Source organism: Piliocolobus tephrosceles, chromosome 5 (genome assembly GCF_002776525.5).
Source record: "Piliocolobus tephrosceles isolate RC106 chromosome 5, ASM277652v3, whole genome shotgun sequence".
Classification (NCBI taxonomy): domain Eukaryota; kingdom Metazoa; phylum Chordata; class Mammalia; order Primates; family Cercopithecidae; genus Piliocolobus; species Piliocolobus tephrosceles.
In genome coordinates this window covers 128,826,524-128,847,691 of record NC_045438.1, presented here as the reverse complement: position 1 = coordinate 128,847,691, position 21,168 = coordinate 128,826,524, and the positions used below count along the sequence as shown (strand labels likewise).

At 52.5% G+C, this 21,168-nt stretch overlaps 2 protein-coding genes across 9 annotated transcripts in view; one reads left to right on the top strand and one right to left on the bottom strand.

The window, feature by feature from the left end:
* Nucleotides 1-6,020, top strand: part of DAAM2 (dishevelled associated activator of morphogenesis 2) — a 114,264-nt gene extending 108,244 nt beyond the window's left edge. The window contains exons 22-25 of one of the 2 annotated variants that reach the window (XM_023212724.1): nt 151-211; nt 1,363-1,491; nt 2,485-2,655; nt 2,987-6,020. In XM_023212724.1, the coding sequence (XP_023068492.1) occupies nt 151-211; nt 1,363-1,491; nt 2,485-2,655; nt 2,987-3,211 (586 nt within the window). In that variant the 3' untranslated portion in view covers nt 3,212-6,020. Of the gene's footprint in view, nt 1-150; nt 212-1,359; nt 1,492-2,484; nt 2,656-2,986 lie in introns of both variants that reach the window. The other variant, XM_023212723.2, reaches the window with a different exon arrangement.
* The window catches only part of MOCS1 (molybdenum cofactor synthesis 1), a 23,301-nt gene continuing 7,542 nt past the window's right edge, over nt 5,410-21,168 (bottom strand). For 3 of the 7 annotated variants that reach the window (XM_023212728.1, XM_026448104.2, XM_026448105.1), the window contains 9 exons: nt 20,637-20,804; nt 16,926-17,090; nt 14,672-14,733; nt 14,215-14,326; nt 13,791-13,903; nt 13,162-13,272; nt 10,761-10,881; nt 10,167-10,229; nt 5,410-8,268 (listed from right to left, as the gene is read on the bottom strand). In XM_023212728.1, coding sequence (XP_023068496.1) covers nt 10,174-10,229; nt 10,761-10,881; nt 13,162-13,272; nt 13,791-13,903; nt 14,215-14,326; nt 14,672-14,733; nt 16,926-17,090; nt 20,637-20,804 — 908 coding nt within the window. In that variant the 3' untranslated portion in view covers nt 5,410-8,268; nt 10,167-10,173. The remainder of the gene's footprint in view (nt 8,269-10,166; nt 10,230-10,760; nt 10,882-13,161; nt 13,273-13,790; nt 13,904-14,214; nt 14,327-14,671; nt 14,734-16,925; nt 17,091-20,636; nt 20,805-21,168) is intronic. The other 4 variants (XM_023212725.1, XM_026448103.2, XM_026448102.1 and 1 more) reach the window with 2 other exon arrangements.

Genomic DNA, 21,168 nt, shown 5'->3' with positions numbered 1-21,168 from the left:
AGGGCCATCAGTGGCCACACCAGGGCTGGAACCCAGGCTTACCGACTCCCAGGCCACTGTGCTTGGCTCTGCCCTCTTCCTGAACCGGCCTTAGCACCTCAAGGCGGGAGCTGATGGTCCTCATTCCCCTCCCTCTGTGTCTCCTCACAGCCTAGCAGAGCTGGAGAAGGAGGTGGGCAACCTCAGGAGGGGCCTGAGAGCAGTGGAGGTGGTGAGTACCTCGTCAGTGCCTACCTGGGTGAGGGCTGCTGTCGGCAAACATTGTTCATCACTGCACCCTAAGCTCCTACACAGGGGTGAAAAACAACGGGCACAGTGGGTACAGCTTCTAGCACAGGGTCAGCCCTCCCAAAAGATAACTGGATTACTGGGGCTTAAGTTTGAACCTTTTAAAAGGGGTCACCTGAGACTATACCCATGTTACTGTCCAACTTGGTGTTTGTTTGGCAGTGGAGTGGAATGAACCATACATCCGACCCATGCCTACACTGGATTCAAGTGCATGGCAAAGAGAATCCTCATCCCTTGACTGCCAGCTAGGGGCAGGAAGCACACAATGTGGCAGTGGGACCGATGTCCTCAGAAGGTTCTTCCTTACGTCTCTCTGCCTCTTTCCTGGGCCAGTGGAGGACCTAGGTCTCTTGTTCCCACCATTCCTGTTCTGATGGCTTCTCAGCTGACACTATCTCTGGCCCGAGCCTTCCAGAAAGCACCAGTAGAGGAGTGGGGAAGTGAGCCAGACTGGCCCAGTATGGGGACCACACAGGTCCCCCACACCTAGGAACAAGAGACCCTTCCCATCTTCACTGTGGAGAGAGGCAGTGGGTACGGGGAGAATGGATTTGAGAGACTGAGATTAAGGATGAGAAAGAACATTTTGTTGCCACTGTGGTGGGGGAAGATGATTTCCAAATTTACAATTGTATAGTCCTTTTAAGTGCTGCTCAAAGTGTGATCCATGGGCCAGCAGCCTCTGGATCAGCTGGGAGCTTTAGAAAAATGTCTCCTTAATTTGTGCATGACTCACCTGAAGTCTTGTAATGACGAGTCTTGCTAAAATGCAGCTTCTGATCTTGTGGGTCTGAGAGTCTATATTTCTCCTAATTTCCCAGGTGATGCTGCTGGCCCCAGGCCACACATTGGGTCTCAGTGCTCTAGAGAAAGAAAAACGGCAGGGTGGGCGGGTTGCTAATGCTCATAGTCTTTGCCATCCTTAGAACTTTGAGACGCAGGGTGTTCCCTCTTCCAAAGGGCTCAATGTGCTGTGAGTGACAAGAAGGATGGGAGACGTGGTGACCCCTGCACCCCTGACTCTCATCTTGGCACCAGTCTAAGCAGCACTTCACCCTCCCTCTTCAGGAGCTGGAGTATCAGAGGCGCCAGGTGCGGGAGCCTAATGACAAGTTTGTCCCCGTCATGAGTGACTTCATCACGGTGTCCAGCTTCAGCTTCTCAGAGCTGGAGGACCAGCTAAATGAAGCCAGGGACAAGGTAAGGGTGCCCCAACCCCCACTGCTTGCCAACCCAGCCTTATCTAAACAAGCTCCTTCACCCATTCCTACCACAGACAGCCCAGGAGGGACAAATGCAGAGTTACAGAGCTTTGAGAGAAAACCATTTCCTCACTCTTAACAAGACAAGCCATGATAACCACATACCGCAAAGATCATGGTCCATTTATCAGCTATCAGGCATCACGTTAAGTGTTTTAATTCCCACTTGACAAGTATGAACACTAAAATCAGAGATGCTAAGTAACTTGCCCAAGATTGCCCAGCTGTAAGTGATAGAACTGGGTTAGAATCTGACACCACAGCTCAGCGGTGGACATGATTACTGTGCCTCTATCTGCTTCTCACCCTAACATGCCCACAGACCTCATGTATGGGGGTCTTACTAAAACACAGATTCTCATTTAGGAGGCCTGGGGTCTGAGATTCTGCATTTCTAACAGGAGGTGAACCTGCTGCTAGTCCATGAAGCCCACTTTGAGTAATGAGATCTTTCTTAGAGGATACTGAGTGGGTTGCATTAACAATGGTAGCTCTCAGGAAGTCACAACAGTGCCTGGCATAGATAAGTATAGCTACTCCTTTATAGCCACCAACTCATCTAACTCCCCAACACCACTATGATGTAGATTCTATTATTCCTATTTTACAGAGGAGGAAGCTGAGGCACAGAGGGGTTATTCACCTGATAACTAGAGGATCTCTGAAGTTCTGAGTTCTGCCAGGCTCTTCCTGACCTCAGGGAGGGCTTCCCAAGGTCTATACCCCGATCTTATGCCTACCCCTTACAGGCCTGGGGTGGCTGTAAGGTGGACTGTGAGTGAACCCAACTCTTTACCTGTTTCTCCTTAGCCTTGTCTCTGATCCCAATGATGACGGGGGTGTCTGCGCTGGCTAGAACCCAGCTAACCTCAAGGGCTGAGCCCAGCATGCTCCAGGCACTCTCCACCAACCCTGTTCTCTCCTTTGACAGTTCGCCAAGGCCTTGATGCACTTCGGGGAGCATGACAGCAAGATGCAGCCGGACGAATTCTTTGGCATCTTTGACACCTTCTTGCAGGCCTTCTCAGAGGCCCGGCAGGATCTAGAGGCCATGAGGAGGAGGAAGGAAGAGGAGGAGCGGCGGGCGCGCATGGAAGCCATGGTGAGGGGCCATGATGGGCCTGGGACTGAGGAGAGATGGGTGCTACTTGGGAAGAGCACCCCCAAACTGGGGTGTATGGGAGGAAGGCAGGGACTGGGGAACATCATAGGGGTTGGATGTCAGCCCCGGAGAGAGAAACTTCTTCCCAGCCTGAGGGAAGAGAATGGTGTGAGGCGGGGAGCCTGTATGTCCTAGGCAGGAGGAAAGGGGGGCCAACAGATACAGGCAGGCAGCATGACCATGGCCTAGGAGTTAGCCCAGGGTTGGGGGGCTTCTCTGGCCTCAGTGCCTCTCCCTGAGAGGGTTCCTACCTCTGGCCCCCCGCCCGCAGCTGAAGGAGCAGAGGGAGCGTGAGCGGTGGCAGCGGCAGCGGAAGGTCCTGGCTGCAGGCAGCTCACTGGAGGAGGGAGGCGAGTTCGATGACCTGGTGTCAGCTCTGCGCTCTGGGGAGGTCTTCGACAAGGACTTATGCAAGCTCAAGCGCAGCCGCAAGCGATCAGGGAGCCAGGCCCTGGAAGTCACCCGGGAGCGGGCAATAAACCGGCTAAATTATTGACCTGGGCAACTGGCCACACAGGAGGCCGGGAGCCAGGGATGGGTGAGAATGGGGCTGAGTGGAGGAGGTGGTGATATTTAAGCCATTTGGTGCTTGGTTTAGAGCCCTGGGCTGGGTCCTGGGGTGGGGGGGGCTGTGTGTGGCTGGACCAGGTGTACTCCCCACGCTTACCTTAAGGGGCTTCTCTCATCTCCTTCGCATGATTCCTTCTGCGTCCTGGCCCTAGGGATTATTCTGAGGCTGACTTGGACATCCCTGGAAGGCCTCGGGCCAGGTAACCCCAGGCTGAAGGGGCCCTGCTCCCCATCCCCTACCATGGGCACCCATGTGCTAGCACAGAACAGTTCCAGATCTAGACTGGAGAGGGCCACAGCCTTGTCCAGATTTCCTGTGCAGCATGATGGAGGGAGCCCCTGAGAGGGAATCTGGTGAGGGAATCCAGACTCCTGTCTCTCAAAGGGAGGCTCAACAGAACAGTGACCTAGGGGCAAACTTTCCTCTTGAATGGAAACAGAGGAGGCGTTATATATTCTAGTTAGATCAGCTCTGGTAGGTTCCAGAAAACAGTCAATGTTGGAAGGATGATGCAGGGACCAAAGACATCAGGACAGAGTAGCAGTGTCTGTTTCCCATGCCCTCTGGCCTCTCCCTGTATGTCTTGAGTCTCTCTCCCTTCCTTCTCTACCCTCACTGCCATCCTGTCTACTAATCCACAATCCTAGAAGACTCACCGTGGGTTTCCACAGCTATGGCTTACTACCGGGTGCTTGATGAATCTGGTGAGGGGCTCAAGAAAGACCTCATTCATCACCACACCTCATGCCTTGGGCATCTCCCATGTCCCCACCTCCTGGACACCTGGCCATTGTGAAGCCAGACAGTGACCTCAAATGTTGCCTTGGAGTCCCCTATAGCCCCTCAGCAGAGGGCAGCACTTGAATCCTTAGCTCCATTCCACAGCTCTCTATTTAATATAAATTGCTCAGGCCCTCCCACCCCTTCTCTAACACCAGCCTCAAGGCAGAAGCCACAGCGGCCTTTGTTCAGCCTGCAGGTGGCCACTTGGAACCATGTGTCCACTAGCGTTGGAGAGTTGCTTCCTGAGAAGTCTGGGGGCCAGAGCTGCCCTCCGCATTAACATGCTGTCTCTAAGGGTGTCCCCCTCCTCTCAGGCATTCGGATGGGGCGAACAGCAGAGCAGGCAAGGGAAACTGGGGAGTTGGGGATGGAGGGGGAAGGCTGACATCCTCTGGGGTGCACTTCACCTGAAGGGGTCAAGGAGGAAGGCTGAGAGGGGCCACCCCACCTCTGGTACCCAATTTGGTTCTTCAGCCTGACCTGCAAGGGGCTCCTTCCGGTCCTCCCATCCACTGCCACCTTCCATTTTGTCCATCTTGTGCTGGCCTTGGTGGATGGGATGGCCGTATCTAGACAATTTTTCTTCTAAAACTCCATCAAGTCTCTTATTTTCAATACCACGCTCCGAGTTGGCCTTTCATCCTCTGTAAGACTGGCCCTGCCTGACCTCTACCATCAACCAGTTCTTGGCCCTGTTTCTCCCTTTCCAACCTAATCCCTGGCTCAGGGTTATTGCCAGTGGAGACTGGTGAGCTGGGCCCACTCTCAGCTGCCTATCTTCTGCCTTTCACCTGCATCAGACTCCTGGGGCTGGGACCGTAGTGTAGCTGTGGGGGAAGAAACACAGGGTTGGCGAGCCCAGCATGTGCGTTGGTTTGAGGGGGCGGGTGGCACGTGTGTTCTGGTGGGAGGGATCTGAGCAAGTGCAAGCCTGGCTGACACAGGTGTGAAGAGGCCATCCTGGAACCCAGGTGAGGGCAAGATAAAGGCTTCCAGGCAGAACAGCTGCACAGAGTTTGGCTATACCCATCTGCACCCCCAAGAGCTCCCACTGCAAGACAGGTGTTAGGGAAGATGGGAGGTTGTGGGTGAGGCCTCTAAAGGTCCTCTCCCAAACTGGCCAGGCTGATGTCAACCTAACCCCCCAAAGGGGCAGGGAACAGGGCACGGCTCCACAAGCATGTCTGGCATTCCCACCCACCATGGAAGACTGGATACGCACCTGAGGAGGACTATGGAAGCTGTTCAAGACACATTTGATCTTCAGAAAAGCAGAATTTGGTTCAACTGTTGACAGAGGACACGTATATGTTGTTCCAGAGCCCAGCCTTCTCACTCTAAAAGATATTTTTCTATTTATTTTCTAGATCTGGCCAGTGGCTCTGGTGCTAGATGCCACTGTAGCCAGATCTCCAGTGCCTTGGACCACGGACTCATACTCAACTGAGTAAGAAGGGGCTGGTGCCCAATGGGGATGGCTGAGCTGGTCCTTAATACGTTAAATGTTTTAGCCTCTTAATGTTTCTTGGTCTTGCTTTTTTCATGCCCTCCCCACCACTCCTGCCACCTTTAGATAAGTTTCTCCAGCTAATTTTGTGGCCAATGTAAAATTCATTGTCAACCTGACGCAACCATCTCAGCAGCATTTCTCCCCTGTGATGGAAATAAATTGTTTAGGGCAGTGGGAGAAGAAAATTCTCCAGGTGAATGGGGAAGGGTCTGGTCCAGCCTCTCCCTACTCCCATCCCATTTCCACCAACTGGGGGAGCTGTGACCATCTCCCCCCGACCTCTACCAGGGATGCCTTCATGCCAGGGCTATTCTCACCAGCTGCCTCAGATGACAAATGAGGCTAATGGACAAAATCTACAGTGTCCTTTTTCACTTGCACCTTTTTTATAAGAATATATTGTAATACTAAAAAATATTAAATTCATACCATCCCTACCCAGTCTGCCTTTAAACTTGTGCCTTCTTCCTATGAGGGGATCTGGGATGGGCTGGGAGTGGTGTGCTGGAGCCAGCTTGTACCAGCTCTGTGAGAACCAATTGTTTGCATTTTCAGGAATGGAATTTTGCAAGCCATTTGACATATTGGTAGCTTGAAATTATTCAACACGGGAGTATTTAGATCACAGAAATGGTCTTTTCCAGAGAGCTGGTTGTTAAACATTTGCCAGCACACCTTGGCATAGGGCAGAGGGGAGGCAGGCGGGGGGGGGGGGCACCACTGAGGACGCAAAGACATCCAACCAAGTTAGAGAGCCCAGCAGGCCAGAACAGTGTGTGTTTGGGGATGTGAGAACCAGGACCCACTAATTGCCCTCTCTGATCTCTAATAGCTGGTGATGCAAGTAATGAGCTTTGAACACCCCTGGCCACCACCTGACAAAGATTCCCTTAGATGGTGCACTTCTATGCCCCCCTGCCCGCCCACTCCACTTTGTTCTCCCACAGCGGGGCTATACAGAGACTATGCCCTTAGCTCTTTCCAGGTCCCTCCTCCTCTTCCCCTAGGGGAATGTGTCTTGGGATAGGGTTGATAGGCGCACCCTTCCCTATGAAACTGCAGCAGCCCAGTGCCCTACCCACACACAGTCTTCATTCTTGTGTCTGCAAAGAAGTTGGCATCGTAGCTTTATTTGTGCGCTGTGAGGGTGAAGGCAATCTATCATCAACTCTTCTTTCCCTGATATGCTCCAGAACGAAGAGGGGTGGCTGGAACAGCCGTGAGCAGGGCCAGGAGTGGGCTGTGTAGTCCGGTAGGAGTCCTTAGGGCTGTGGCCCACGTGTGCACATCCTGTTTCAGAGAAGTGGGGGGGCCTGAGGAAAGGGGGCCAGCAGGACCGGGCAACTGTTAAGCTGAAAGGCTGCAAGTCTGATGGGACACAGACTTGGGCAGAAGGAGAGATGAAGTCAGGACAGGGCAGGGCTGCGGCTTCACAGACTTAGGGAGGCAGAGCTGCTGGGGAGAAGTTGGGATGCATTCTTCAGGCAAGCTTGTGCTTTGCTCTCCTCAAAGTAGGCTCCTATGCTTAATAAGCCCTTAATCTCTCTCCAGGAAAGTAGGAGAAGAGAGAACCCAAAAGGAGAAGGAAAAGTTCTGGGCTGGACTGTCGGAAACTGGTTGTCTGAAATAGTCCACAAAGAACATGATTTCTCAGTTACCTAGCATGGCTTGTTGTAGTCCCACTCCCATGACCTTAGTGTCCTGGAAGGCTTAAGGGCCTGCTGGTATCCTCCCTATAGAAAGGAAGCCCCATCTAGATGATTAGAGATCATCTAGTAGCAGGCCTGTTAGTAGGAGAGCAGGCTGACTTCGGATTTACTGCGCAAGGTAAACAGTGACTATGATTAAAGGAACCTGACGTCTTTCCTTCAGCCTAAATTGCATCCCACCTCCAGGTCTGGGTGGGCCATGGGTAAGAAGGGCAGGCGCTAAGCCCGATGGAAGTCCCCCCGCTGACCGCCAGTCTTGCTGATCAGCTTGATCTCCTCCAACACGATGTCCCTGCTGACAGCCTTGCACATGTCATACAGGGTGAGGGAGGCCACTGCAGCAGAGGTCAGGGCCTCCATCTCCACCCCGGTGGGGCCCCGAGCCCGGCAAGATGCCTGGATCCTCACGGCATGGCGTGTGCTGTCCAGCTCCAGCTGCACCTGGACATGACTCAGGGCCACGTGGTGGCACAGAGGGATCAGCTGGCTGGTCAGCTTGGCTGCCTGGATTCCAGCCAGCTGGGCCACCACCAGGGCATCTCCTTTCTTGAGCTGGTTCTGCTGGACAAGCTTGAAGGCTACAGGCCCCAGGAGGACCACGGCTGAAGCCACAGCCACCCGCTCTGTGTCTGGCTTCCTGCCCACATCTACCATAGCTGCCCGTCCTTCCGAGTCCACATGAGTGAGTTGTTCTGAGGTTAGCTGGGGTCCTGAGGGGGCAGCAGGAGCCCAGGAACCTGGGCTAAGGCACTTTGAGTTGGCATCTGAGTCTGCATGGGAAGTGTAGTGTCTCTGAAAGCAGCCAGACCCCAGCTGCTGCTGGGCTAGAGGAGGGGTCTGGGGGACCCTGTATCCTTTCCATAAAGTGACCATCTGGCTGGAGAAACTCATTTTGGGTCTTAGACCCTGAACATCGAGAGGGTTCCAGGAGGAAATGCTTGGATTGGCTGGTGGGGAATCGTGGAACATCAAAAATAACTCTGCAAGGCAAGAAAAGAAAGACTAAGTCCAAAAGGCAATTCTTTTTCCCACCTCTGCTCTTCAACCCTCTCCCTATCCCACTTTAAGTTCTCTTTCACACCGGGGAAAGAGGAATGAGGAACAAAAAGCGTAGTGGGACAAGACAAAGTAGAAGATCCACAGATAAATGGCACCCAGAGTCCAAGTTCACAGCCCTTCTCACCCGGTGATACACAGGGTAACAGCCCTTCTAGAAACTGCTGTGCCATGGTGGCAAAGGGTTCCCTCCTCATGAAAACCTTCTCATTTCCTAAGTTCTCTCAAGCAGCACTGAGCTGAGGCCTGGATCACATGACCTCTGAATGTCCCTTCGTTTCCTTAAAATTAGAGCTAGGTCTCACTCTAAATTACCAATTACACTTATTTTCATCTTCACATTCTCCATGAGGAGTTAATATAACCACTTAGTTTACAGACAAGACAATAAGGGGAATATGATATTTACTTACATTTTTTTCAAGTCCCCTTAAGCACATCAAAAGCACAAACTGATGGGCTAATTCAGATGGTGCAGAGGGCCTAGGGAACGGTGCAGGCTCTTGTTACTCAAAGGGTGGTTGGCTTATGGACCAGCAGCACCAGCACCACCTGAGAACTCACAAGAGATGCAGAATCCCACCCCAGACCTCCAAAGTCAGAATCCAAAAGGACAAAATCCCCAGTGATTCACATGCACGTGAAATTCTGAGATGCCTGGTCCTAGGCAACTCTTGGTTGTATACAAAGCAGACTGGTTACTCAATATCTTTGAAAGTATGAAGCAAATGCTCCCCCAGCTTCCCACTTCCCATCATACTCTAAGCCCCAGACTTGTCAATGTTAGAGGGGCAGCCTCCCTTCTGGGGAGATGCTCTCAAGGCCATGAAGGTGCCTCAGCATGGGTCAGGGCCCAACAAGAGGACTTGGATGCTAGGGGTGGGAGGAGAGGAGATGAGAATCTTCCCAGTGGCGAGCTACCTTTGCTTTCCCGGGCAGCCAGTGGGCAAAGATGGTCCTTGGGCTGTCTCTAGCCTGCCTTCCTCTGGGCCACTGAGCTCACTCTGCTCCAACCTCTAAAGAAAGGATCATTCCTCTCATCTTTTTTCTTCCTCCTGCTTTTTCTTTTCTAGTGGCACAGTTCAGGGGGCTCAGACCTGACTGTGAGCCAAGGGTCAAGACATCACCGGCTCTAATCTGGGCACTATGCCAGAGGGGCAACAGCCACCCTACAGCTCCTCAGTGACCAGCCCAGCCCCCAGAGCTAGGAGACTACCTAAGGACTTAAAACCAGGGGGCTTTTGTTTGAACCATCCTACATACACAATGATAGGTCCTATGCAGATGTTCCTGAGAGTTCAGGAATTGGGAGGTTGAGGTCTTGGCCATCATTACATCATGTTACATGTGAGTAACATTAGCTTGCTACCTCAAGATCTGCGCAGCACAGATGTGTGGCCACACACCCACCAGTAGGGGCTAATGGTCCAGATACACCATGCATGGATCAGTGTGTACTACAGAGGACACCTGTCACATTATCCAAACTGGGAGATCTTCAAGCCGAGGAAAAGGCCTGTTTTAACCAGGATTTCAATTCTCAGGGAGCCACTAACTTAGTGATCATTAAATCTGGCAGACCATCTCCCTGCTCCAATATCTGGTGAGACAGAAGGATCATTTCTGTGGCAGGTATAGTAAAAGGGGGATCATGAACAGTGGGGGAAGAAACAGTAAAACCTTGAAGGTTAAGAAGAGATGAAGGAGGAATAGAAGAAAAACAAGGATGAGAAATCAGCATGAAATGCAGGAGCTGGGGGTGCCTATGGCATGGCTCCCACCCCACGGGATCCCCAAATGACAAGGGTGAGTGGTTACGTACTGATGGGTCACCCACCGATGAGGATCATGGGCCGGTTCTTCATCTGGGAAATACTGAACATGCCTGGGGTGAGGGAAAGATGGGGAGGGAGAGGAAAGCAGGGGAGGGGGGGAGAGAGAGAGGGTGGGGAGAGGAGAGTTCACTGAAACGAACGCACTTGACAGCCCCCGAGCACATGCTCAGCTATATGCGCCCTGACAAAAGGCCCCCACATGCGCATAGAGGTCGCTCAAGGCTGAGCCCAAAGAAGAGTGTGTGGACATCAGGACCCTGCTCTCCCTCAACAGAAGGCTACATGTGGGATGAGAAGGAAGCAATGATACCCCTGTCTCCCCACCCAGTAAAACAGCCCAAGAGAATGTGGGGTCCCCTCTGTGCAGCCTCTGCTATGACATCTTCCCATGGAAGGAGAAGCATCACTGCACCCTGAGGCCAGAGGGCCAACAGGAGCGAGTGGTAGTGGGGACGATGCTGACTCCTGCCAGCTTCCTCCTAGGTGTTCCTTGATCATCTCATCCCACAACTCCACACCTCCCTCCCGAGGACAAGGCCCACACTCACCATCCAGGCCAACCCTCCCCATCTTGCCCTTACCTGCATGCTGCCGCTTCTTCCTGCCCACGGCAGCCCCAATGATCCTCAGCAGCTCCTGCTCGGAGGCCCCAGCTCGCAGGTGATCCCGCAGGGATACCTCAGAGTTTCCAAAGAGGCAGACCTACGTGGGGGTGAGGACAATATGCCTTCCTTACCCCTGAGCCTTGGCCTCCTGGCCTCTGAGGAGCTAACTCCTTCCCTGGTCCTCCCTCCGGGAGGAGCACCAGGGCCCAGACCTCCCATGGCAGGGTCCCCGGTGGTGAGAGACAGAGGTTTTGTAGGGAGGTCAGAGAGGCTAGAAGAGCAAGATGCAAAATTGGACTTCCGAATACCTGTATGTGAGTATGAGTCATATTTCCCTTAGTGTATTTTTTAAAAACTAAGTAGATGCCAACAGAGATAGCAGGTAAAAATCCAGATCTGTACCTTCTGAGACATTTACTGGAATGGCCTCTTTATCACCATGAGAATGGCCCCCAATCAGTTGGAGCTGTGTGTGTCCTGGAAGTCTCCTACTCCCTGTTGTGGCACCACACATCCCATCTCACCTCAGCCCCTCCAAGTCCCTTGTGGACATCACCCGCCTGCCCTGTACCTATTTGAGTCTGATCACTGCTTGGAAGCTTCGGCTGAGGGCTGCTGGGCATGACAACTTAAGGTCATTCAAACTTCACTCAATGCTTCTCAGCTTCTGTAAGAGGGATGGATGACACAGCCCCAGAAATCAATATACCTATTATCCTTCCACCAAAACTTAAAAGTGTCTACTCTGTGCCAGCTCTGCACAAGGCACTGTGGCCACAGAGAATGTCTGAGAAGCTTCTGAGGGCAGAGACCACTGGAGAAGATACCAGTGAAATCTAGGATAGGTCTAACTGCTTCACCATGCCAGTTATTCCTCATGTCTCACTCCCCAGCCAGTCTCCAGGTTCCCTTCTCTGCAACAAAGGGGTTCCTCCTGTGGACTTCACCTGGTAGACCCCGCTCCAGCTGGCTCCTGCCTGGGAGATCAGTGGGTAAAGGGAAAGAACGATCTTGAGGCATTTCTCCCCTGCTTCCTCCCTGCTTTGATGCATCTGGCAGCAGCTGCTTCCCTGCACAGCTCAAGTGCCAAAGAGGTGGCCTCTCCTATAAGGCTCCAGCCCTTCCTGGGCCCCAGTGACATCAATGCCCGCCTCCTTGCCCTTCCTAAGTGGGAACAGGACTTTGCTGCTGCTGGTCCCAAGTACCTCAATATCCTTTATTGGTTCCCTTAATCCTATATGTTATAAATAGCTTCTTCATTACATTCTCTTCAGAATCCCACTTTCCATTTCCTGCCAAGACCTCACAGATACAGATACCACCTCTAGTCCAAGTCAATTCCATATCTCCAGCCCAGAAAACCCCCAAGCTTTTCAGCAACCTGCTGGACGGTTCCTTTTGGATTCAAACTGGATGCATCTAAATCCAATCCACTATCATCACCCTCCCACAATTGTAAAAGATCCCAAGGCCTTCCAGCTAACATGATGCCTTCCTCCCCTCCTTCCGCAAACATTACCAAGCTCTCTGAGTCTTCCTTCCCTTCAATTCACACTCTAACATATTTGGAGAACCCCTGAATGGCCACCTAACTGGTCTTCCTGTCATCACACCCAGGTTGCAGTTTATAAAACACGTGGGGGATGTCTCCCCTGTTCAGGAACCTTACACGGCACACTATTTGTCCACAGAACACTGAACCAAAGCCCTCTACAATGTGGTCTTCCCATAGCTGACTTTAATTTGCCCTCGTGTACCCAACCGGTATGAACCCTACGTGTGCACCCTCCCCTCCCCACTTCTGTCCCACCCATTCTTCAAGGCTCACCGAGGTCTGTAGTGGTCCTGAGGCCCTGCACCCTCACCGCCTATCCAGCCACGCATGTGGCAAGGACTCCCGTGCTGCCACACATTGCCTCTGTTTGGTCTTGCCTGCGAGTCTGCATGGCCCTGACGAGAGGGGGTCCCAACATCCCCCACAGGGCCAAATGCACAGGACATGCTTGTTAGATATGAGTAACATCCATTTCTGGTTTCAGAGCTGAGCCCCTGGCCTAGCGGAAGGGGCTAACCATGGTGAGGGCCAGGCAAAATGCACATTGATCCTTCAGCTCTCCATGAGAGCTGGAAAGGAGCTCCCAATAAACCAGAAGCAACTTCAGAGCCCCACAGAAGGAAGGAAGGAATCAGGGTGACATTTCCAGAGGGGCCATGAGTTCACCCTCACCTGCTGCTCCCATGATGCCCCCAAACCTGACATTGCACCAACCACACCCCCGTGCCCTGCCAGCCTCCTCTCCAATCAGGAAGCACAGGTGGGAAGAGATACGAGAACACAGAGGTGGCAAGGGGTCCCCGTGGAGGAGAGGATGCTCACCTTGAGGTTCCCATCAGCCGTGATTCGCAGGCGGTTGCAGGTCCCACAGAAATGCTCAGACATGGACGTGATGAAGCTGATCTGGCCTTGGAAGCCAGGGATTTTAAAGGCCTGGGCAGGGGACAGTGAGAGCAAAAGGGCAGTGGAGGGGATGGGCTACTGAGCCCAGTCTCTCACTCCATGACATCAGAACCTCCACTCCTCAGCCCTCTCCCAGAGGACCCCATGTGAAGCTCCACCCAAGGCCCTCAGGTGATAGAAGACTCTGGTAGGATGGATGACCCATGGGTTGACCTACACTGGGCTTGCCCTAATAAAAGCTGCTAAGGCAGGGACCTGTGGGCAGCATGTTTAGAAAAGTCTGTGTGGAAGAAGGATGAGCACCCCGCTCTGCCACCTCCTGGAGTGTGTCCTCTGACACATTACTGAGCCCCTGACCCTACCCGAGCCCATATCTTCATCCATGAAACAGGGAGGCGGTTGTGATAGCACTGAAGCTTCCTGCTTAAATGGCACTATCCCACATCACGGCATCCCCACCACAGTGCAGAGCCCCCTGCTAGCTCTCCATCCTCGGGTGGAGGCACAACCTTCCTCCAGGCCTGTCCCACACCCTCCTGCTCCCTAACCTTGGCTGTGCTGGATTCCTCCTCTGGCAGCTTCTCCAGCTCTGGCCACTGCTGCCGGATAGTGTCCAGCATCTCCTTATAGCTGACCATCTTCTTGAAGTTCCACTTGTTGCCTGTATTTGGGTTGGGGGAAGGCAAGGGGAGCTTCTGAATCAGAGTTGAAGGGGCCCCGGGGTCTTTGAGTCCATCCCCTGCCATAGCATAGCAATACAGTTCTCAGCCTCTTAGATGGGAGGGACGGGAGCCCCGCCTAAAACTGGTGGATTGAATCACAACCACAGTGGTTTCCGAGAAGCCACCAACAGCCCATCATAATCCTAGACCCACTGCCCCTGAGGTCAGCCATACCCAGCAGGTGAGCCACCCTGCGTGACCTGCAGGCCCAATCCCTTCTTCCCTCCCCCACCCGTCCCTGGTCACTGACCATCAAAAGGCATGTACTCTATGAAGCGCACGTCCAGGGGGAGGCCCTTGGTCAAGGCCGCAAAGTCCAGGAGTTCATCCTCGTTAAGGCCTCGCATCACCACACAGTTCACCTGGCCAGGGAACAAGGAGACCAAGACGGCTGTGTCCCCTGCATTCTTTTATGGAGATGACCCTTGGGGGCCTGGCACTCACTGAGGCCTTCCACTCAGGGACCCATTCCTTGCTTCTCCCACTCAGTTCTCTAAATTAGGGGATTCCATGGGGTCACTGATTTTCTCGTTTCTCTCAAGGGTGGGCAGGGCTGGACCAGCAGGGAGAGAAGAGGTGGGAGGGTGCACGTATTTCAGCCATGCTGGCCAGAGCTGAGGGCTCTCAAGTGGGCCAGGGGGCGTTGAGGGGAAGGCCAGGGCGGTGCAGAGGGAAGTCGGGAATCTACAGCGGGGGCACGGCCTCACCTTCACAGGGTTGTAGCCCAGCTCGATGGCCTTGTGGATGCCCTCCATGACCTTGTGGAAGCCTGGGAGGGAGAAACAAGGATCCAAGAACTTATGTCCTCTGTCCTCTTCCCCCACACCCCCATGGAAAAGCACCAGAGCCCATCTAGTCTGGAGATTGGCAAACGTTTTCTGAAACAGGCCAGAGTAACATCATAGGCTTTGCAAGCCAAGAGGCAAAATTGAGGATCCAAGTAAGTATATGTCACAAAGTGTTGACTACATTCAAAATGTTGTAGTAACTGAGTACAATGTTTTATAAAACAGATCTACAAATGGGATACAATAATGCAATTCTTTCTGCAGGGACAATATTTTGCTTAAATGGGGTTCATAGTTAATGTTTTTTGAATTTATCTGATTTTTGAATGTTATCTGTAAAATGCATTCTTGGCTCAAAGGCTACACGAAAACAGGCAGGGGGCTAGACGTGGCCTGTGGGCCGTAGCATGCTGACCCTGGATCTAGTTGAACTCTCTTGTAGTCTACAGGAGGAAACTGAGACCCAGAGAGAGGCAATGCCCTGCCCAAAGCCTCATGGCTCCATCTTTCAGAATGCAGGTTTTCCACTCCCATTTCAGTGTTTTCTCCTCAACAGTCCATCAATTATTCACTCAACACATACTCTCTGAGCACCTACTACGCACAGGTGCTGTTCCAGGGCTGGTAAGTGATTATTCGTCTCAACAATCATTAACCACAGTCAGTGTGACCCCAGGCTGACTTCACTGCCCAGTTCTCTCATGCATCCAATCACTTGATCACCTACTGCATCCTGGCCCCCTACAGCACCCCCAGCCTGCACAGCCTGGGTGGTCACCTGTGAGACAGGGTACCTAGAGATGGCCTCCACGGTTTCCTTGCAGCATTTTCAGACTACTCAGTGAGAGGGTAAAGGGAAAAATGTGTAGCTTTGAAAAAAATGCTGCTGCTAGAATAACCTAGAACTATAAGTTTCCTTTTCTGTAAAACACTCCCCTCCAAAGGCAGGTGGACAAAATATGAATGGGAGGGAAGATCCAATGCCTCCAATCCATGTGCCAGGAAATGAGAGACAAAAAGGGAGAACGTGTATGCGGGCAGTACAGCCCACAGATCCACCTCCCACTTTCCCACCACAGAGCCCTTGCAGGTTCTGTACTCCTGCTCCCCCTCAGAAACCCTCCTGTTCCTCAAGGCCAGCCTACATGCATCCTCCTTGAAGCCCTCCTAGTTCTCTCCTGCTAGGAATTCTTTCTTCCTCCCTGTAACACTCTAATCAATATCACAAGACCAGCAAAGGCTGTCCCGTGGAATGACATCTTTTGGCCCTTAGCAGCCTGTAAGGCCAGGGCAATGTCTCATGTGTCTTCTGTCCCCTCCACAGCACCTGCAGCAGCCCTCCATAGAGGAAGGAGACACCATGAGTGCTTCCTCAGCACATGGAAGGTATTAAAGCAGGGCATCACACCCCGTTTATGAAAAGGAAGGAAAGAAGGAGGTGGGGAAGCTGTTTCCAAGGAAGAGGAAGGAGATCTGGGTCTCCCTGCCATCCCTCTCATCCTCCAGAGTCCTCAGTCATGTACCCCCCTCCCTCATATCAAAGGGTATCCAAACCTGAAGAGCCTTTGCCTCAACATGAGGTCCATGCCAAGGGGAAGCCAGGCACTGGTCTACTGTGACCCAGAGCTCGAGGCTGGCTCCACCTCTCTACCTCGGGCCTCCTGAGGCAGCTGAGTGGAAGGTGTGACTGTGCTTGCAGTAGGGGGTGCATAGGAGGGGCTTATATCCAGGTGGGCACAGGGACAACCATGGGGGACTGCTGGGGGACCCCCACCCGGCAGCACACACCCAGACCCTGGCATCCCAGGGCAGCGACTTCCACCCTGGGCTGTCCCATGTTTCTTCAGAGCTCATCGTACAATGACCAACTCGGCCCAGTTTGCCACAGACTGTCTTGGTTTTAAAACTTCAAGTCCTTCGTTCTAAAACCCCTTCAAGTCCTGGGCAAACTGGGGCTGGGGCGGTGGGGAGGCTGGTCACCCTAGGTCATTAGCGTCTGACCCCCAAAGTCCCTGACATACATTTGGGAAGGATGAGGGGTGAGAAATAAGTGCTTTGACTTACTGATAGCCCAGACAACAAGAAGTGACCAGTCCCCTCGCTCAGCAATGGCCCTCCCTCCCCAGCTATGTGCGGGCCTGGGAGGGACACCCGCCTCATCCCATCCACTCACCTTTCCTGCGGACGATGAACTCAAACTTGGCAGGCACCAGGGTGTCCAGGCTGATGTTGATGGCACTAAGACCAGCCTTCTGAAGCTGGGGCAGTAGCCGGGCCAGGTTGATGCCATTGGTGGTAACACCGATGGTCCTCAGCCCTTCCAGCCGCTGCAGCTGGGCTATAAGGACAGCAAGAAAGGGGTCAGACTGCTTGCTTGTTCTTGGTGAGGCTGGGAGAAGGGCTGGAAGGCAAAACTCTTTGTCTAGACAAGATGGATGGAAAAGAGGCTCTCTGCAGACCTATATTAACCAGACCTAACTTAAAAAGAAAGCTAAGAGTCAAAACTGGCAAAAATAATGAAAAGATTAAGCATTGAGTGCTCTGTGCTAGGTGATCTGTGGAGGGCTTTGCGTACATTAGCTCACTGAGGCCTCACAATAACAATTATCTCATTTCGGAGATAAGAGGTGCTCTGAAAGATTATGAAAATTGCTTAATGCCACACAGTAAGAAGAGCTGGCATTTAAATCCATGTATACTCGACTCAGGACTCTGCTCTTAATAATCAAGTACTACACAGGTCTTGATACTCTGTATAATGGAAACATAAAGTGTTTGAATTAAGTGCTATTTGACAGCTCCATTCTACCAAATATTCCTAGAAATAATGGAGGGATTTAAAAAATCCATAATAGCATTGGAAGGTAAGAAAGAATACTGCAGATAGCCCAGAAAGGTAAAGAAGTACTGAAAGAGAGAAAGCAGATGGGACCGATCAGATGGATAGAGACCACAGCTCAAAGTGCACCCAGGAGAAAGTTCTGTAAAAACAGGGAGAGACTAATGTGCACGCAGCTTAGTAGTCACATGTACAGGAGCAGAGGGGTCCTACTGCATGTCAGGGAGGTTGTCTAACAGGGGAGTTATATTTGAAGGAGCTGGACAGGTTGACCTTATCCCTCCTCTGTCCCTCCCTCCTCTACCAGCACCCATCTGCCCTGCCCTTCAAGGCTGCTTTGCTCTGAAACAGCTCCTCTGGGGAAGATCAGAGGCTAGCCCCTGAGAGATGTCAGAGTGCTCACAGACACAGTGCCACAGGAAGTCAGAGGGTGCAGCCGCCATTCTTTTTGAAGCTCTTCGGGAGGGACAGGGGGAGGTGTTTCACCCACCCCCACCCCACCCCCCTGGGAGGCAGAAGGTAAATCCTCAGCAGCAGGTCACTGCAGGCGGGGCCTTGTCCTAACCAGTATCTATGTGGTGATCACTCCTTGCCCATCCCATTCCATCAGCCAGGACCAATAACCACAGAATATCACAGCAAAAAACATCCTTAAAGTGGCTCAGCCACAGCTGAGGAAACTGAGGCCCTGGGTGGGGAAGGAACCTGCACAAGTTCACCCAGCCAGAGAGTGGCAGAATGGGGACAGAGCTATCAACTTCCCCGGCTCTCGCTCTTCCCACTGTGCATGCTGGGGTTTCCGGGGAGAGCCTCGAGTCCTCATACCTGTGCTCAGCCATCCTGTACCTCCCTGACCCGTGAGTGAGCCTCACCCCCTCTGCTCTCTCACAGGTCCTAGCACAAGGCGGCCCATGCCCACGGGTGCCAGGCAGAGGAAGCGGCCTGGATGAGGGGGCTGGGCCTGGCAAGCAGCTGGGTTCAGCAGGTTCAGCCTTTCCTGGTAGCCAGCCTGCCTTTTAGCCCTGAGGAGCTGCCTGGAACATGAGGTCAGCTTGCCTGGGCCAGCTCAGCCAGCACAGGATGACAGAGGATCCCGGGCCAAGTGACCAGTCGGGGCTGAAGGGAGCTGGCCATGGGCCAGGAGGGAGAAGAGGGCTGTCGGGGGACCTGGGCCTCTCCTCGGGACTCTCACAGCACCTAGGCTCCCCTTATACAGCAGCTGCTTCCTCCAGTGGACCATGGGTCCTCAACAGCAGTGCCGGTGCTCATTCACCTTCGTGTGCCCAGCACAGTATGAGGCACATAAGAGGGTACTCCAGCAAACAATTACTGAGCCAGAGCTGAGGGGTGGGAGGTCCTGTCCAAAGCAGCTGGAGCGGCAGCATCAAGAACATGGAACCTCATACCCCCGACTTCACCACATATAATTACATGAGCAAAGATCTCTTTCCTGATCTTGGGGTTTAGAAACAGTTCATGGCAAGAGGCCCTTTAGAGCTACCTTTACAGAGCACTTTCCACAGGCTGGGCATTTCATTCTCATTTCCTCCTCAGGTCAACCCTATAAGGTAGGTACTATCACTGCCTCAAGGCTTACAACAGATTTTAAAAGTTGCCCAAGGTACGCTGCTTGTAAGATGCACAGTGGAGACTCAAATAGGAGTATGCCATACTGCAGAGACTGTACTCTGACCCAGTCTCCATTCATTCAACCAATCTCAGGGAGCATCAACCATGTGTCAGGCACGGTACTGGCTGCCAAAAACAAAACCTGCTCTAGCAACCCGAGAGTTTTCATGCCAGTGAATGGAGGAGACAGACAATTAAAGAAACCAAACACACAACCCAATCACACAGTGTCAGGATGAGATAAATGCTATGAAGCAAAACAAAGTAGGGTAAGTGGGTAGGACAGGGGTTGCCACATTTTTTCTGCAGAAGTCCAGATAGTAAATATTTTCTACTTAGCTGGCCAGCTTTGCAACACAGTCTTTGTCATCACCAAGCAACTCTGCCAAAGCAGCCACGGGCAATATGTAAATGAATGGGCATGGCTATATTCCAATAAAACTTCATTAACAGACACTGAACATATAGGATTTTATAATTTTCATGTGGTAGAAAATGTTATTCTTTTGATTTTTTCCCCCATTATTTAGGAATATAAAAACCATGGCAGGATACAGTGGCTCACGCTTGTAATCTCAGCACTTTGGGAGGCTGAAGGGGGTGGATCACTTGAGGTCAGGTTCGAGACCACTTTAGCCAACATGGTGAAACGCCATCTCTGTTAAAAACACAAAAATTAGCCAGGCATAGCGGTGTGTGCCTGTAATCCCAGCTACTCGGAGGCCGAGGAAGGAGAGTCACTTAAACCTGGGAGGTGGAGGTTGCAGTGAGCCAAGATAGTGCCACTGCACTTCAGCCTGGGCGACAGAGTGAGACTACCTCAAACACAAACAGAAAACAAACACACTCAGTTTGCAAGTTAGACAAAAACACATGTTGGCCCAGATTTGGCTGCTACAACTTGCCAATTTCTGGGAAAGACTGGCTGGTGTGAGTACATGAGGATGTGCTTTAGACAGGATGGTCGAGGAAGGCCTTGCTGAGATGACATGTGAACAGAGACCTGAATGAGGTCGAGGAGAGCGCTCTGAGCTCCCAGCAAAGGGAACAGCACGTGTCAAGGTCTGGTCACGTGAATGGGAAGGAGGGGGAAGGTGGAGAAGCCCGCGAGGGTTTTGGAGGTCAGCGAAAGCCAGGTCACGTGGGCCTCCTGGCGAGGACCTTGATCTCAGTGTGACAACAAGCTATGGAGGGCTGGCATTTGCGAGCTTCATGACCTTGGGCAAGTTATTCAACCTAAGCCTCATTTTCTCATCAAAAATGGAAAGAATAATAGCACCTGTCTCAGCGGGTGTTGAAGGACCAAGTGAGTGTCATGTGCTAAATGAATGTCAGCTGCCAAGTTAACAATGACATCAGTGTCCAGCCGGATGAGGTGGCGCTGGGAGGAGTGGCGATGACTTTCGTCCAACTCACCCACAATGTCCACCACGTCTGGCCGGATGAGCGGCTCTCCGCCTGTGAGCCGGATCTTGTCAATGCCTTCCTTCACAAAGAGCCGGGCAAGGGTCAGGATCTCCTCTGTGGTCAGCAGGTTGACCTTGGGGGTCAGTGGGACCCCCTCCTCGGGCATGCAGTACTGACCTGAGGGAAGGATGAATGGAGATGTGGAGGGAGGAAACAGGCATGGCCACAGCCCTGTGATGCCTCCACTCCCCAACCCTCCATCAGGCCAGTCTTCTCAAACACATCTGGATGTGAGCAGAGACCTCACTAAACCTGAGGTGGAAAAACCTCAGGCCAGCATCTCCCTAGGCCTGGCCTTTCTCATTTCTGAAAGGTTAACACCTTTCACTATGCCCAACACACACAATCTGGCCATAACATCCCTCAGTGGGAGGCCAAGGGCATGGGTTAGAGATGAAGTAAGCTGAGGGCAGAGTATGGCCTCACTTCCTGGGCTGAGGGCACCTGGGCAGAGGGAAGGGAAGAAGGGGGGAAGGGGGGA